We start from the raw sequence: 14,352 nt of genomic DNA on the forward strand, positions 1-14,352 counted from the left end.
TGAAAGGCTGAGGAGGCGGAGGCAATTTCATGATCTTGTCATGTGAAATTTTTAATATACAAGTGTAATAAAATTGAACTGAAACTGGCTGACTTATTATCTTTTAATGGCTGTATGTGAAAAGGCAATGACCTTATATAAATTCATGGATGTCCATTAAAGTCCATCCCCGGGTTACTTGATATAAAAAACATTTCCAACTGTGGGGATTTTGACAAATTGCCATTGCTCTAGGGTGGGGATTTAGACTCCGAAAAAGGTAAAATGTCAAATTCCCTTAGGTAAGCCCTTCGCCCCTCCCTGGGGCAAACCATTGATAGATGCATTAAGGAAAGTGTTTTTTTTTCAAAACCAATCGTCTTCACTAGAGTTTGTAAAGAGCGCAGTTGTACCAAACTTCCTTCTTTGCACTTTCGTTCAGCACCGATGACAGCTGTACTACAAGTAAATTATTCGTCTTTCACTTCACTTTTTTGCACCATATTAAAGTTTCTTTGGTTCAGTTTATATGGCGATGGTTGACGACTGTACAGTAAAACTTATTAGATATGTTACAAGATTCTTGCATTTCGAGACAGTGCTGTTGTTTTACAAACAATAGATGAGTCTGGAGAAATGGTTTCCAGTTAGATCTAATGTTAAAATACTAGTTAAAATCGACACAAATAACGTCATGAGGTAGATCTAATTGTTAACTTGGTCTAGGCCTATAAATGTAAGGAAATCACGTAATTTATGGTGCTTTTTCAAACCATTTCTCACAACCTGAGAGGGGAGTCCCCTCCCACACCCACCCCATCAATGTCTCACAACGCCACATTGCCAAATACCACGTAACGTACCTGTATAATGCATACTATGTATGATAAATACAATGTAAGTAGTAGATTTACGCCCCCACACAAGCCAACAATTCTGGATCCATTTACCGCCCCCGCCCCCCCCCCCCCCCCACAAACACACACACACACACACGCACACACACACACACACACACACGCGCGCGCACACACACACAAATTCCTGGAACCGCCTGTCAATATTGTATACACAGGATGACCTGTCTGAAATGCAAGATACTAAGGACGGTTCTTATACATAGGATAGCCTATCTAAAAATGGTTTTAGACAAAGTTACTTCCCTTTATTTAGTTACGCCATCTGTACAGACGACTCTTATGGTCCTCTGGTAAGGGTTGTATAGTGTATGGTAGGGGGTTCAGGTGAATTCTTATTTCCATTCCTTTTCTGAATTTAAATTAGGTTAAAAGCCCACATCTTAAGCAACAAAATAGTGTAAAGATCATTCATATAACTTTATACTTTTTGAGATATACGTCTGTAAAATTGCGAAATTTTGTAATCATTTTGCTTACAGTACTGTATACAAAATACATTACAGTACTGTGCTTACAGTACTTACTGTACTGTATAGAAACTACATTACAGTACTGAAAACGCACCTAACTTAGTAAAGTTATCCAAAAGTACAACCCTTTCGATTATATAGAACATTCCATTTCTTGTTAGACTTAAATGTTATAGGTGTGTGTATGTATCATTGTTTAGAGCAATAATTTCATAAAAATTTTGGCAAAGATTAAAAATATGTCAAAGATATGCTATCTTGTAATTATAATAAGTGGGTGGGGTACGAATTAAATGTGGTTTTTCATATAGAAAACAGTGATTATTCATGTTGTTTACATTTATACATCATATCTTTTTGCTGTTCTGAGAAGAAACCTAGATATGAGGTGCTAGAGAATGAATGCTGCATTTAAAACAATGTGTTTTAATAAACTAAAATTGAGCAATTTAGATCTAGATCATTACCAAAAAATTGCGATTTTTACAAAATTATTCTCAAAAATTATCAAAATCTTTTAACACTGCATCTGATTTAGTGTAGACAGATGACTATTTCATAATTTCAAACTGTCAGAAACACTGCAGATTGTCACAGTTCACTCATAAATGCAATTTTTTCCCTACCCACAAAATTTAAAGCTCACTTCAAAAGCTTTTGAAGCACACTTTTATGGGGGTTGATAAAAATATGATAACAATTTCAATATTTGATAGAATTGCATGATTTTTTCAACACATGATGTTCAATGGCCAGTCTTTAAATAAAATGTAAAAAAGTACATGTCCTATAATAACAGTACATGTTTTGCAGATTCAGAATTGGCTAATTTTACATTTTAAATTACACAAACCAGTAGAACAACTGAACTCTCTATGTATGGCCATTTTCATTTCTTTTTTTTTTATATTTCTATAACATTTTACATGCGCATGCTATCGAATTTATTCCTATGCATGCATGTCTTTGTGGGTTTCAAAAAATGGCTTGAACATAGATTTTTAGGTCAAATTTAATCATGCTCACCATGTTTAAAGTTCAATAATGCTCTTTAAAGTATGATAATTAAATTTCTTTAGTTTTTTACTGTGAAATAATAAAGCAAATTATATTTTTGCAATTTTTGTTTGAACTGGGTGTTTAGAATAAATAGCTCTATTCCCAAATAACTGTAGCTACATTTTTTTTCCCTAAAAACATTTTAAACATAAAAACACTCATGATTAAATGTCTAAGTGAAAATGCCTTGAAAATTTATATCTTAAATATCAGTTGTTAGATGGAGAATATGTATTAAAATGTATTTAAATGATAAAAATTAGTCAATTTGTACAAATAAATATTGGAATTTCTAAAAATATTTAGCAATATTTTTTTTGGTCCTTCAAATTATTACAGCTAAGGTTGAAGTTTTTATACATTTTTTAATTTTTCAGTTACATTTTCCAGATATGCATACACCACCTAAAAGGTATAAACAAGAATATTGACTAAAACACTTTGAGGAAAAAAGCACTTGCAACCTTAAAACATTTAAATTAAATAAAATTACCATACTTTTTTACATTGAAATCTAGTTCATTTTTTCCATTTTGTTCAACTAGTATTGATCTATGAAATTTGCAGAATGGACATTGAATATTTCTTTTAGAATAATATAAACATACAGCACACATGTTGACTGATAAGCATCTTGGATGAAACCCTAATGGGAAATCTATTGCTCTCATGCTGTGTGAGGCTGACCCCTTAGCAAGTATTTGATAATAGCATTATTGTCCAGTAATAACTGTTAAACCTTGAGTGAGCTAGATTCTCTGGAAAAGTAGAAAAATAACCAAGTGCACATCATGGTTTTATGTTTATCATAATAATAATTTCTATTTTAATATTTGTGATTTTTGGATTGAACCAGAAAACAAAGCACAAAGTAAGATTTTATTTATTTATTGTCTTGCTTAGTAATTTATCTGCTGAATATATATTGATACCTAAATAAATAAAAATACTACTTCTAGTTTGACAGGTTATGCTGTGACATCTCATGATGTTTCAAAGTTTCTTATTCGCTGTTTAAAGTCTGCCTGCCTGTCTGTGTATCTGTCTGTCCATCTGTGCATGGTTGACTGTCTAGCTGACAGGCTGACTGTCCATCCATTCTTTTGCCTCAGAGCAAGTAGGTTATATTACACATTGACAAATACATAGACAAACCATAATCAGGTCACTTTAATGAATTCTGGTAAAAACATGTATTCATTCTAAATATTTCTCTTTAAAATGGGCCATGAAGTACAAATTACTTGTGTATATTTTGAATTAAATAGCAATATAGTGCTATTGTAATCAACCTGGTAAAAGTTTGTATATTGGATACCATCAAAGATATTGCTTTTTGTTAGAACACTTACTTTGAAAATTTATATTATAATTTTGAGTGCAAGTTTGTATTGGAATGAAACATCACACTGTCTCTATGGTCATTGAGTAAGGCCAACTAGTCTGGCCAGGTCCCATAACTCTTGACTTGCATCTTAATATATGTTTCGTTTTGTACTTAATAATAAAATTTGTATTCACAAGTTTTTCATGAAACTTAATAAATCTAAAAAAAAATTAGGGATATTAGATTGAAACTTCACACATGCATATGTTTCCAAGGTCAGTAAGGCCAGCATTTTTTATCTTTAGTTTTACTAACCCTCTAGACTTACAAAGTCTGTTGAGATCATCTGTAATAAAGTTTATTCTTTCTTCATACTGACACTGATAATTTCCAAGAAAACCATAGAGTCAGAGGTTAGAGATATTGTAATTCTTTTCAGAAAGTGCTATCAAAGTGGATTGATTTTATGGCCAAGTGCTTTACATTTATGACTCTAATGACTGATGCCAGTCTACTAACCCTCCTGCCCGAAATTTGGGAAAGAGAAAAAAAGTAAGATAAAAAACCTCAGTGTCCAAAAATGATGCACACACAGTGATCATAGAAGATAAACTTGTTATTTATGTTGATTTTCATATTATTGGGCATTTTACCTCTTTTTTTTCCAGGAAAATAAATGTTAAGTTTTTAGAAAAAAAATAATAAGATACAGTTTAAAGCAGCATGCCTCAAGATTTAGCTAAAAAATACTTTTATTTCAAATTGAAGTTTGATCATATCATGAACATTAGAATATGAATTTTTGTTTCTTACATATACATTTATTAAACAGTTCCAAATCACGAAAAAATGATGTCCGAGTTGGGAATCGAACATTGGACTGCCGCGGCAATAAAGACATTTTCCCGACATCGTAACCAATAGCGCTATAGCTGAAGTAGTGAATAATAATGTCAAAAATTGAGACAGTTTACCTGGAGTAAAAGCATGACAAACACTTTTCAATTTCCATCGTAAAAAGTTGTAAAAACAGCAAATTCTCAAGTGTTTCCATAGCAGAAAGTTTGTCAGTAATTAAGTTTTAAAGCCTTCTTAAGATATATAGCATTTATTTCAAGATATCTAAAAAAATTATGTTCTTTGTTGTCGAACGATCTGGAGGCATGCTATTTTAAGGGCAGGAATATCAGAAAACGGGTTTCATACTGATGATACATGAAAATAATGTTTAATGCTTAAACATATCATGTGCATTTTTAAAAAAGATGAGATTTTGAATATGGATCGGGATATAATAATTCAGTCATAATAAACAGGCCATGTTACAATAAAATTTTTTGATGTTTATTTTCTTTTTTTTTTTTTTTTTTTTGGTTGTTCCTGTTGTTTTCTATGTATGCTTTTATAACAGAGAGTAAATTATGCAATTACATTTCATAATTATTTATATTTCATGTCATATAGAAATATTTCATAATCATATAAAGTCTGCGATTATTATTATGCTCAGGTCTACTCACCATGTGTTAATGAATAAGTATTATTTAAGTACATTGATACATTGATGTATAATTATATTAGTTTCAGTTAGATATCAAAAGAGCTTAAGATGGACCCCTAGCTTGTATAGTGATGCCAAATTAGTAATCAAAGACTTATCAATGTGGGAAACTAATAGGGGTAAATGAGATCTCTATGTATGTGACTGACAATTGTGAGTTTGTTAGGTAAAGTGACTGTAAAGTGTCCGAGTTATAATTGTATGGGAAGATTAAATGAATAAAGACTGTCTATAACAATATATATTGTAATGATCAGCTATGACTGTATGTTGATCAAACTCTGATAAAGATCTTACTCATACTACAATGAAATATAATATGTAGGCGGAGCTTAAAGAGTCTGGCTTTAGATTAACAGATAAACTCTACTACAGTACATCTCCTCTTCACTTGAATTAAAACTTGCATAGCAATGTGAAATTAGAATAAACAACATAATATTGGTGCTAGACAAATTCTGTCAAAGTGTCACTTTAAAATATCAGAACATAATACTTTAATACTGAAAATATCACCAGTTAATATTGATAAGTTTACATTCTGTGTGTTCTGCACGTATCCTAATATTTGTTTGATTATACACCAGTCTATGTGCCTACAATAAATCTGTAATGTAATTAAATGAAATGTCAAATAAACTAGAGTCAATTACATTCTCTGTTGATATCTTTTATCAATGAAATTCCAGAGTTAATTGTTGTGAGAAGAATAAGAGCTGTGGGTTAACAAAATATCATTGTTTCTTTCTCTCTTCCTTTTTAAAAAAAAACAAAATGAAATAAATGCACTTCATTCGTAAAACTGATAACATTATAACACAATGAATGATAGTTGTTAATTGATGTAATTAGGGAGTTAGAGCATGAAGTGAATGTTGATTGTAAGAGAGGAATAAGGGGTGTGTCTCGATTTGAGAGAGAGGGAGCTCAAAGAAACAAAAATATATGAGTAGAAGAGTAGCATGTTAGGTCTGATGTTAGAACATATATTTTTGGAATTATTTTTAGGCTACCAATGTTGACTTAATATTCAAGGACATTGAATAAAATATATAGAAGACTGAATAAAGTTGACTGAATAAGTATCATAAATACATGTAATAATAAATCCATTAAGAAAAGTAGTATCCTGGTTATGTATTTATAGGTGGAAAATCGTCACTAGAATCTCATCTCAAGTTTGATGGTAGCCTGGCTTCCTGGCTGCATAGTTATTCTTTTTAAATGCAGAAAACCTTTCATATGTAAATTTTTTGTCTCTAAAATAGCACATTGTATCTGATTGCTAAACCATACAGCCTTGTGAAAGTTTGCAAAAATAGTAACTGTTAATTACTGAGAACCCTACCAATTGTAAGGCAATTAACTATTGTGCCTAATGACAAATTGTCTATATAAGTTACTCCAGGCCCCGTGTTCACAAAACATTTTTTTCGGTCTCAGCTGAGTTTGAGTTTGAAATTTTAATATCAATTTTACTAAACCTTCAAGGTTTAATTCCAACTGAGACTGACCACCCTTACTGAATAGTTGCTTGAAAATGGTTATGAACTTGAAATTTAGTTTTAATCATGCCATTTATATATAAATGACAAATAAAGTTTCGTTATCAAACTCAGCTGAGACTGAAAATGTTTTGTGAACACAGGGCCAGAAAACGAAGTTTGTAAAAAAAATAAGTATATAAGGGGCATAATTCAGTCAAAAATACAAATCAGAGTTATGGGGATTGTTACCACTCCTGCAGATGATGATGATAAAGATACATTTTAAGTTTCACGTCTTTATCTTATATTGCATTAAAGTAGTATCCAGAAGCCGAAAATACGGATGGGCACCTGGGGTCTTCCTCCACCATTAAAGCTGGAAAGTCGCCATATAACCTATCATATGTCGGTGCGACGATAAATCAAAAAAAAAAAAAAAAAGAAACCGAAAATTGCAAAAACAGTTTAAGTACAAAAGGGGCATAATTCTGTCAAAAACATAATTGGAGTTATGGTTATGGTAATGTATAGCCACACATGCAGATGATTATAAACAAACACTTTTAATTTCAAGTCATTATCTTTTAAAGTACCAAAGATATGTCATAAACGAAGCTTTCGAAAAAAATTTAAATGAAAATAATTCAAAGTATTACTCCTTGGTGACCTTGACCTTGAGTATAATGGGCCCAGCCCCTACACATACTTTGTTTGTATGCTGGACAATGTTTATGTGAACTTACATAAAAATAATAGTAATAAAGATAAAAGCAAAAGTAACAAAGATATATGACAGAAAAACAAAGTTTGCCGAAAAACTTTAACCTTAAAAATAACCTTTAGTATAAGACCTTGGTGACCTTGGGTATAATAGGCCCAGTCCCTAAACACACTTTGTTTGTATGCTGGACAATGTTTGTTTAAAGTTACAGTAAGATATAAGCAATAGTAACAAAGATATGATAGAAAAGCAAAGGTTGCCGAAAAACTTTAACCTTAGTATAACACATTGGTGACCTTGACCTTGGGTATAATGGGCTCAGCCCCTACACATACTTTTGTTGTATACTGGATATATAATGTTTATTTGAAGTTACAATAAGATATAAGCGATAGTTACAAAGATATTACAGAAAAACAAAGGTTGCCGAAAAACTTTAACCTTAAAAATAACCTAAGTATAACAGCTTGGTGACCTTGACCTTGGGTATAATGGGCTCAGCCCATACACATACATTGTATGTATACTGGACACTGTTTATGTGAAGTAACAGTAAGATATAAGCAATAGTTACAAAGATATGACAGAAAAACAAAGGTTGCCGAAAAACTTTAACCTTAAAAATAACCTAAGTATAACAGCTTGGTGACCTTGACCTTGGGTATAATGGGCTCAACCCATACACGTACATTGTTTGTATATTGGACAATGTTTATGTTAAGTTACAGTAAGATATAAGCAATAGTTAAAAAGACATAACAGAAAAACAAAGGTTGCAGAAAAACTTTAACCAAGAAGGGTAATGCTGACGCCGACGCTGGGGCGAGTAGTATAACTCCCCCCATTCTCCGAATAGTAGAGCTAAAAAGTGACAGTAATAGAAGCTGATTATCCATTGAAGACAAATTTGTGAAGCAATTGAAGCCAAATTTCACCGGGCCTTACAAAAACTGTCAATCCGGGAACACTGGTTAGGTTAACTGCCCGCTGTAACATGACTGAAATACTGATGAAAACAGCGTTAAACCCAAAACAAACAAACATAAACAATATAGAAACAACCGACTGGAATAACTTCCCTCTTCATGAAGAAAACTTATATAAGTAAATAAGAACAAACATAGGGACGGGGGCCAGTCTTCTGGGAGGGAGGAATATAAGTTTACTTTGACTTTTCTTGGACTTTTTGTTTTTATTATGCCCCCTGAAGGTGGGCATATTAAAATTGCATTGTCTGTCCGTCCGTGCGTCCGTATGTCCGGTTAATTCTTGTCCGGCCTGTAACTCTTTCATCCATAAAGGGATTTTGAAATTACTTAACATAAATGTCCACCATATTGAGACGACTTGTCTTGCGCAAGACCCAGACCTGTAGCTCCAAGGTCAAGGTCACACCTAGAGGTCAAAGGTTGTTATGGTCTGTTTTATGTCCGATCCATAACTCTGTCATCCACGAAGGGATTTTCAAATGACTTGACATAAATTTTAACCATAATGAGACGACGTGTCATGCGCAAGATTCAGACCCCAACATACAAGGTCAAGGTCACACTTAGAAGTCTACGGTTAACAGGGTCTGTTTCGTGTCCGGTCCATAACTCTGCCATTCATCAAGGGATTTTGAAATTACTTGGCATAAATTTCCTCATAATGTGACAATGTGTCATGTGCAAGATCCAGACCCATAGCTCTAAGGTCAAGGTCACACTTAGAGGTTAAAGGTTAACAGGGTCTCTTGCTTATACAGTCCACAACTCTGCCATTGATGAAGGGATTTTGAAATTACCTGGCATAAATGTTCTCTTTAATGAGATGACGTGTCATGCATAAGACCCAGACCCCTAGCTCCAAGGTCAAGGTCACTCTGAGAAGTCAATTTTTTTTTTAGTCTGGTTCATAACTCTGCAATTTATCAGGGGATTTGAAAATAATTGAAATAAATATTAACCATATTGAGAATGTCTGTCTCTTAGGTCAAGGTCAAGGTCAAGGTCACGAAATGATGTGTGATTTTTTTTATGCATACAGCTGTATAATTCTTGGGCATGTTTCGGTGGCATTTGTCACCAATAGTGACAGCTCTTGGTTTTTCTATATTTTCATAGATAGAATATGGTCGCTGGGCTAATGGACAAGAGAAATGTATCAAATGTACGTCGTTTTCTGTTCCGGGCCTAAAACTCAGATGCCTGTGGTTATATACACCTTAATGAATTTATGACAGATAGACATTAATTTGCAGTGAATTTACTTAATTTTGGCTTGCTTTTTTTCAGCTATACTTCTAGCTACAGCGATGAGCTTCAAAGTACCAGCAATTCCACGGCTGGCACAGCCTTTAAAGCGACCATCAAAGTTACAGTCAGAATGTTTTGACTTACCTTCAACCAACATAGATGAATTAAAATTGACAAGGGCGATTGGCAGTGGAAATTTTGGTAAAGTGTCTCTGTACCAAAATGGAGAAAGCTATGTTATAATGAAAGAGATGCTTGGTGACAGTGAAGATCATGAGCGCTTGTTTGTAAAGGAAGCGAAACTTGTCAGCTCAATAAAACATCCCAATATTGTGCACTTTGAAGGGATTGTAAAATCTGAAGAAAAAACTGCCTTCCTTATGGAATATGTACATTTTGATTTTTCACCTTTTGGACATCCACAAAAGATATCTAATTTGAATCAACTGCAAAAACATTTAGATGCTAGTGATTATGTGGGGTTTGAACACTTTCAGCTTATTATTGCAGAAGATATCTGCAAAAGATTGAATTTTCTTCATAAAAATGATATAGTACATCGCGATCTTAAACCTGACAATGTCCTTGTGTCAAATCAGCATTGCCTGGGAAAGCAAGGCTTAGATAAATTTTGGATGGAAAAGCCTGTAATTGCAAAATTAAGCGATTTCGGAGAGAGTCGGTCACTTCTGGTGCAAACAAATTCATTGATCCACACCAGGACAGATAATGTCAATAGAGGTACACCGGTGTATATATAGCACCAGAAATTCACCTAGACAATACAAAGACAAATACTCTTGATGAATTAAAGTGCATTGATGTTTGGTCAATGGCTATGTTATTTTACTCGCTCTTAAATCCAAACACAAGGTATGTGTAATAAAATTAATATATAATAAATTGGTATAGATAAATAGCAGACTTCATTTAATTCCAATAAGCAAAACTTAACATTTCATTTGACTATGACCTATAAGAATTTTTACAATTTACACAAAACATGCAAACTGTATACATTTTTATTGTATCGATCTTTGCAAATCTCTTTAAGAGACACAATATGGACCGCTTAAACATTTATTGAAATAAAAATTACTGCATGCAGCCGCACTTACCGATAAAAATATTTTCATGTTTGTGTTAAACAAAATGCTCTTACAACTGTTACATTTAGATATCCATACGAAGAAGAAGTAAAGACTGCTCTAAAATCTGGCGTAACAGCAAAAGTAATCATGACACACATCTTGAAATCTGGAAATCTGCCGCGCTTCCACCCAAAATACGAAGAAAGAAGAGTCTCTGATTGGGCAAGCCTGGTGGACATATACTTTAGAACTGCCAAGTTTGATACCAGCTTGAGACCCAGTGTGGCTGTGGTGCAACAATATTTCCTCGAATGTAGAAAACAAGTTTCCACTGAAGTTCTTAGCGGATAGGTAAAATACTATTTGTTGTTACCAAAAGCTGGCTATCAAAGCTGAACCTAACATGTTTCCAGTCAAAGGTGCGTGCTATATCAGATTTGATTGAAATGACAAAATAAAAATAGATTGTTTCAAAACTGAAATCTTGTCTTTGCAGTGTACTTGTGGGAGTCACCCTTAGTTGCTGCAAACAAGTATAAAATACACAGAATGGCAACTGGCTGTAATCTCGCGTGAGCTCGTGTCAGAGCGTGATTCGGCGTTATCTTACTAAAAACAAACATCGGCGAGCATGCAGTTACAATTTGTACCTTTAAAACTACATTTAAAATACATGTTGGCTTCTAAAACAAAATTAGTTTAATGAGAAATGGTCTTAAGACACGAAGTACAGGGGTTTTTTTTGCCATCGAAAGAAGCGTGCATGGTCATACGGTGATAATTATTTTACCGATGAATAATTGCTTTCGCATACAAAATGACGCGTGGAGAAAGCGCCACTTCCGGTAACGAGATCTCGTTTTTTTGTCACGGGAGGTTGGCGAGATTTGCTCTATATGCCTTTCAAGTTGCCAATCTATTTATTTTATAGCTCTTTGGTTGCTGGCAGAAAAAAAAAACATCTTATTTCTCTCTATTAATAAGTGAAATAAACAGTATTACCTGTAATATTTCAAAAACAGCAGTGCTTTTTTTAATTTACAAAATCATGTGTAGTAATTCATGTAATTTATGCATCTGTCACAGTTTGGATTATTTTAATTCAGTATAATGATTGCATGAAAATTGAATTTAGTATTTAAAATGTGTACCTAGCAAAATACCCTGAAATCCCGAAAATAAACAGCAGCTAATTTTAAATTTTCGTAAGGATTTGGCGGATGTGCATGATTTTGCATGCAGATTTCATCCTTGATCATGACTGACCTTTACCTATTGACCTGCTTTCATGTTTAAGTTTTGGTCTTTCTTGTTCTTAAGTGCTATGATAATCAGGTGAGCAATACAGGGCCATCATGGCCATTTTGTTCTTCTTTTGAATGATATTTCATTGATTAAATTATTTCAGAAATGATTCAAAAAATGTTTGCCCAGCCAGAAACATCTTCGAGGTCCTTAGTGAAATATCTGCCCAAACAACAGCTGGTGCAAGGAATAGCGATGCATCAGGTAGTAGGCTTTTAGGTTATTTCCTGAGCAGACAACCATTCATATTGACTTGTTTTTAATGGGTATTGGTGCCACCCCATCTCTGAAATTTTCGAACATTAGATGGTGTTTTCTAGGCATTACAGTCTTGCAATATTGTTCACATGACAAACTTTACTTCAGTAGCCTGTATTTTTTTTAGTTTTGGTAGTACCTCTATTGTCTCTTATACTGACAGGCTTATTGACAGAAGATAACCAGTACCTTTGGAAATTGTATGACTCTGATATCATTATTGTTTGATTTCAATATTAACCATTGAAGAGGAACATACTTCTGTCTAAAGGGTATCTATAACAATTATTTTATTCACTATGTGTCTCTCTGTATATATTACAGATTATTCCAAATCACCTCTAAATCGAGATCATGTCTTGTCAGCAGAAGATCAGAAGAATGTTAGTAACAGACTATCTGCAGATGTAAGTTCAATGTATAATATTCACATTTACTGCCATGAGAGACTATGAAAACAATGTCCGCCTTCTATCAAATTTGTCAACTGTCTTAACTGGATTAGATTTTTATATAAACAGTTTTAAGGGTGTAACAATATAGATGTATCACAATTTACTGTATCACGATACCTTAGTCTGGCCATATAAGATAATATCATAGACCTGTTTCACGATACAGAAACAATACAGTGAAAAGTAAAAACATCATTAGGCAGTTGTTGGAGACATACAATTTTCTAAAAAGAAGCACTAGTTCATCTTGTTTCTGATTATTCAGAATCTAGGTCAAAAATCACAGCCAGCAAAACAGTCTTTCAGCCAGTCTCAGCAGCAACAACAACAACAGCAATTTGTTCAACAAGGACAGCCACAACAGCTGGAACAATTTCAAACTGGACAACAACAACAAAGCCAGCTATACAACCAAATGTCTACTGGTCCTTCACAACAGCAACAAGATTGGAAGTTCCATCCCCACCAGTCTGGTGGACCCCAACAATATGCTCCACATCAGTCCAAAGACCAACAACCACAACAACAAAAGTTAGGTGAGATTTTTTCCCAGCATCAGTCTAATGGTCAAAAACACCAACAATCTGGGCAGGGTTACAGCCAAAAGTCGTCAGTTGGAAGCCAACAACAACCTACTCAACAACAGCAGCAACCAAATGGTATGCAACAGCAACCCCAGTCAAGACTGGCTTCCAGCCAACAACAGCAACCAAGTGGTATGCAACAACAGCCTGGGCAAGTTTATAACCAACAACAGGCTTACTCACAACAACAAGAACAAAGTCAGCAACAACAGCCTGGTCAAATGTACATTCGACAGCAACCTGTCTATAACCTACCTCAACAACCAAGTTTGAGCCAGCAACAACTCTACAACCAGCAGCAACAAGTTGTAAACAACCTCCATCATCAACAACAAGATCAAGTTTATAATAAACAACCAAATGGCTCACATCAGCAGCAATCTGGTCAAATGTACAATCAACAGCAACCCACAGGAAGTCAGCAGCAGGAACCAAATGGAAGTCAACCACAACAGCCTGGACAGACTTGCAACCAGCAACAACAGCCAGCTAAGCATGTTTCTAAACAACAACCGACTGGCTCCCAACAGCCTGCAGCATATCAGCAACATACTGGCAATAACCACCAGTACCATCAACCAGTGTTCTTCAGCCAACCACAAGCTAGTCAGCAACAACTGGAGCAATATCAGGTAATGTGCTGCAAAATAAATACTAGCCTCCTTTCTTAAAGCTGTGAAAGTATTAAGATGTTTCATCATGCATTATTTGAAAACAGTTAGGAATTTTCATTCAGAGTAATGTCTTACACATGATTTAATGTTTTATTTTACGATTTGACAAAATATTTAAGCAGTGGATGTGCTCAATAAACATTAAGGTAACATACAAACTGTCTTCGTATATGGATTTTTTACGCTTTCATAAATATATTATATGGAAGGAATGTCATGAGTTC

The 14,352-nt window shown here is 34.0% G+C and overlaps 1 protein-coding gene across 1 annotated transcript in view; it reads left to right on the top strand.

Moving 5' to 3' along the window:
• LOC123535889 (doublecortin domain-containing protein 1-like) overlaps positions 1 to 14,352 on the top strand; it is a 102,174-nt gene that overhangs the window by 28,645 nt on the left and 59,177 nt on the right. Inside the window, exons 2-6 of the mRNA XM_053527725.1 lie at positions 9,801 to 10,502; positions 11,349 to 11,385; positions 12,261 to 12,361; positions 12,740 to 12,822; positions 13,136 to 14,086. Of these exons, the coding sequence (XP_053383700.1) occupies positions 9,801 to 10,502; positions 11,349 to 11,385; positions 12,261 to 12,361; positions 12,740 to 12,822; positions 13,136 to 14,086 (1,874 nt within the window). The remainder of the gene's footprint in view (positions 1 to 9,800; positions 10,503 to 11,348; positions 11,386 to 12,260; positions 12,362 to 12,739; positions 12,823 to 13,135; positions 14,087 to 14,352) is intronic.

Source organism: Mercenaria mercenaria, chromosome 17, assembly GCF_021730395.1.
Source record: "Mercenaria mercenaria strain notata chromosome 17, MADL_Memer_1, whole genome shotgun sequence".
Classification (NCBI taxonomy): Eukaryota; Metazoa; Mollusca; class Bivalvia; order Venerida; family Veneridae; genus Mercenaria; species Mercenaria mercenaria.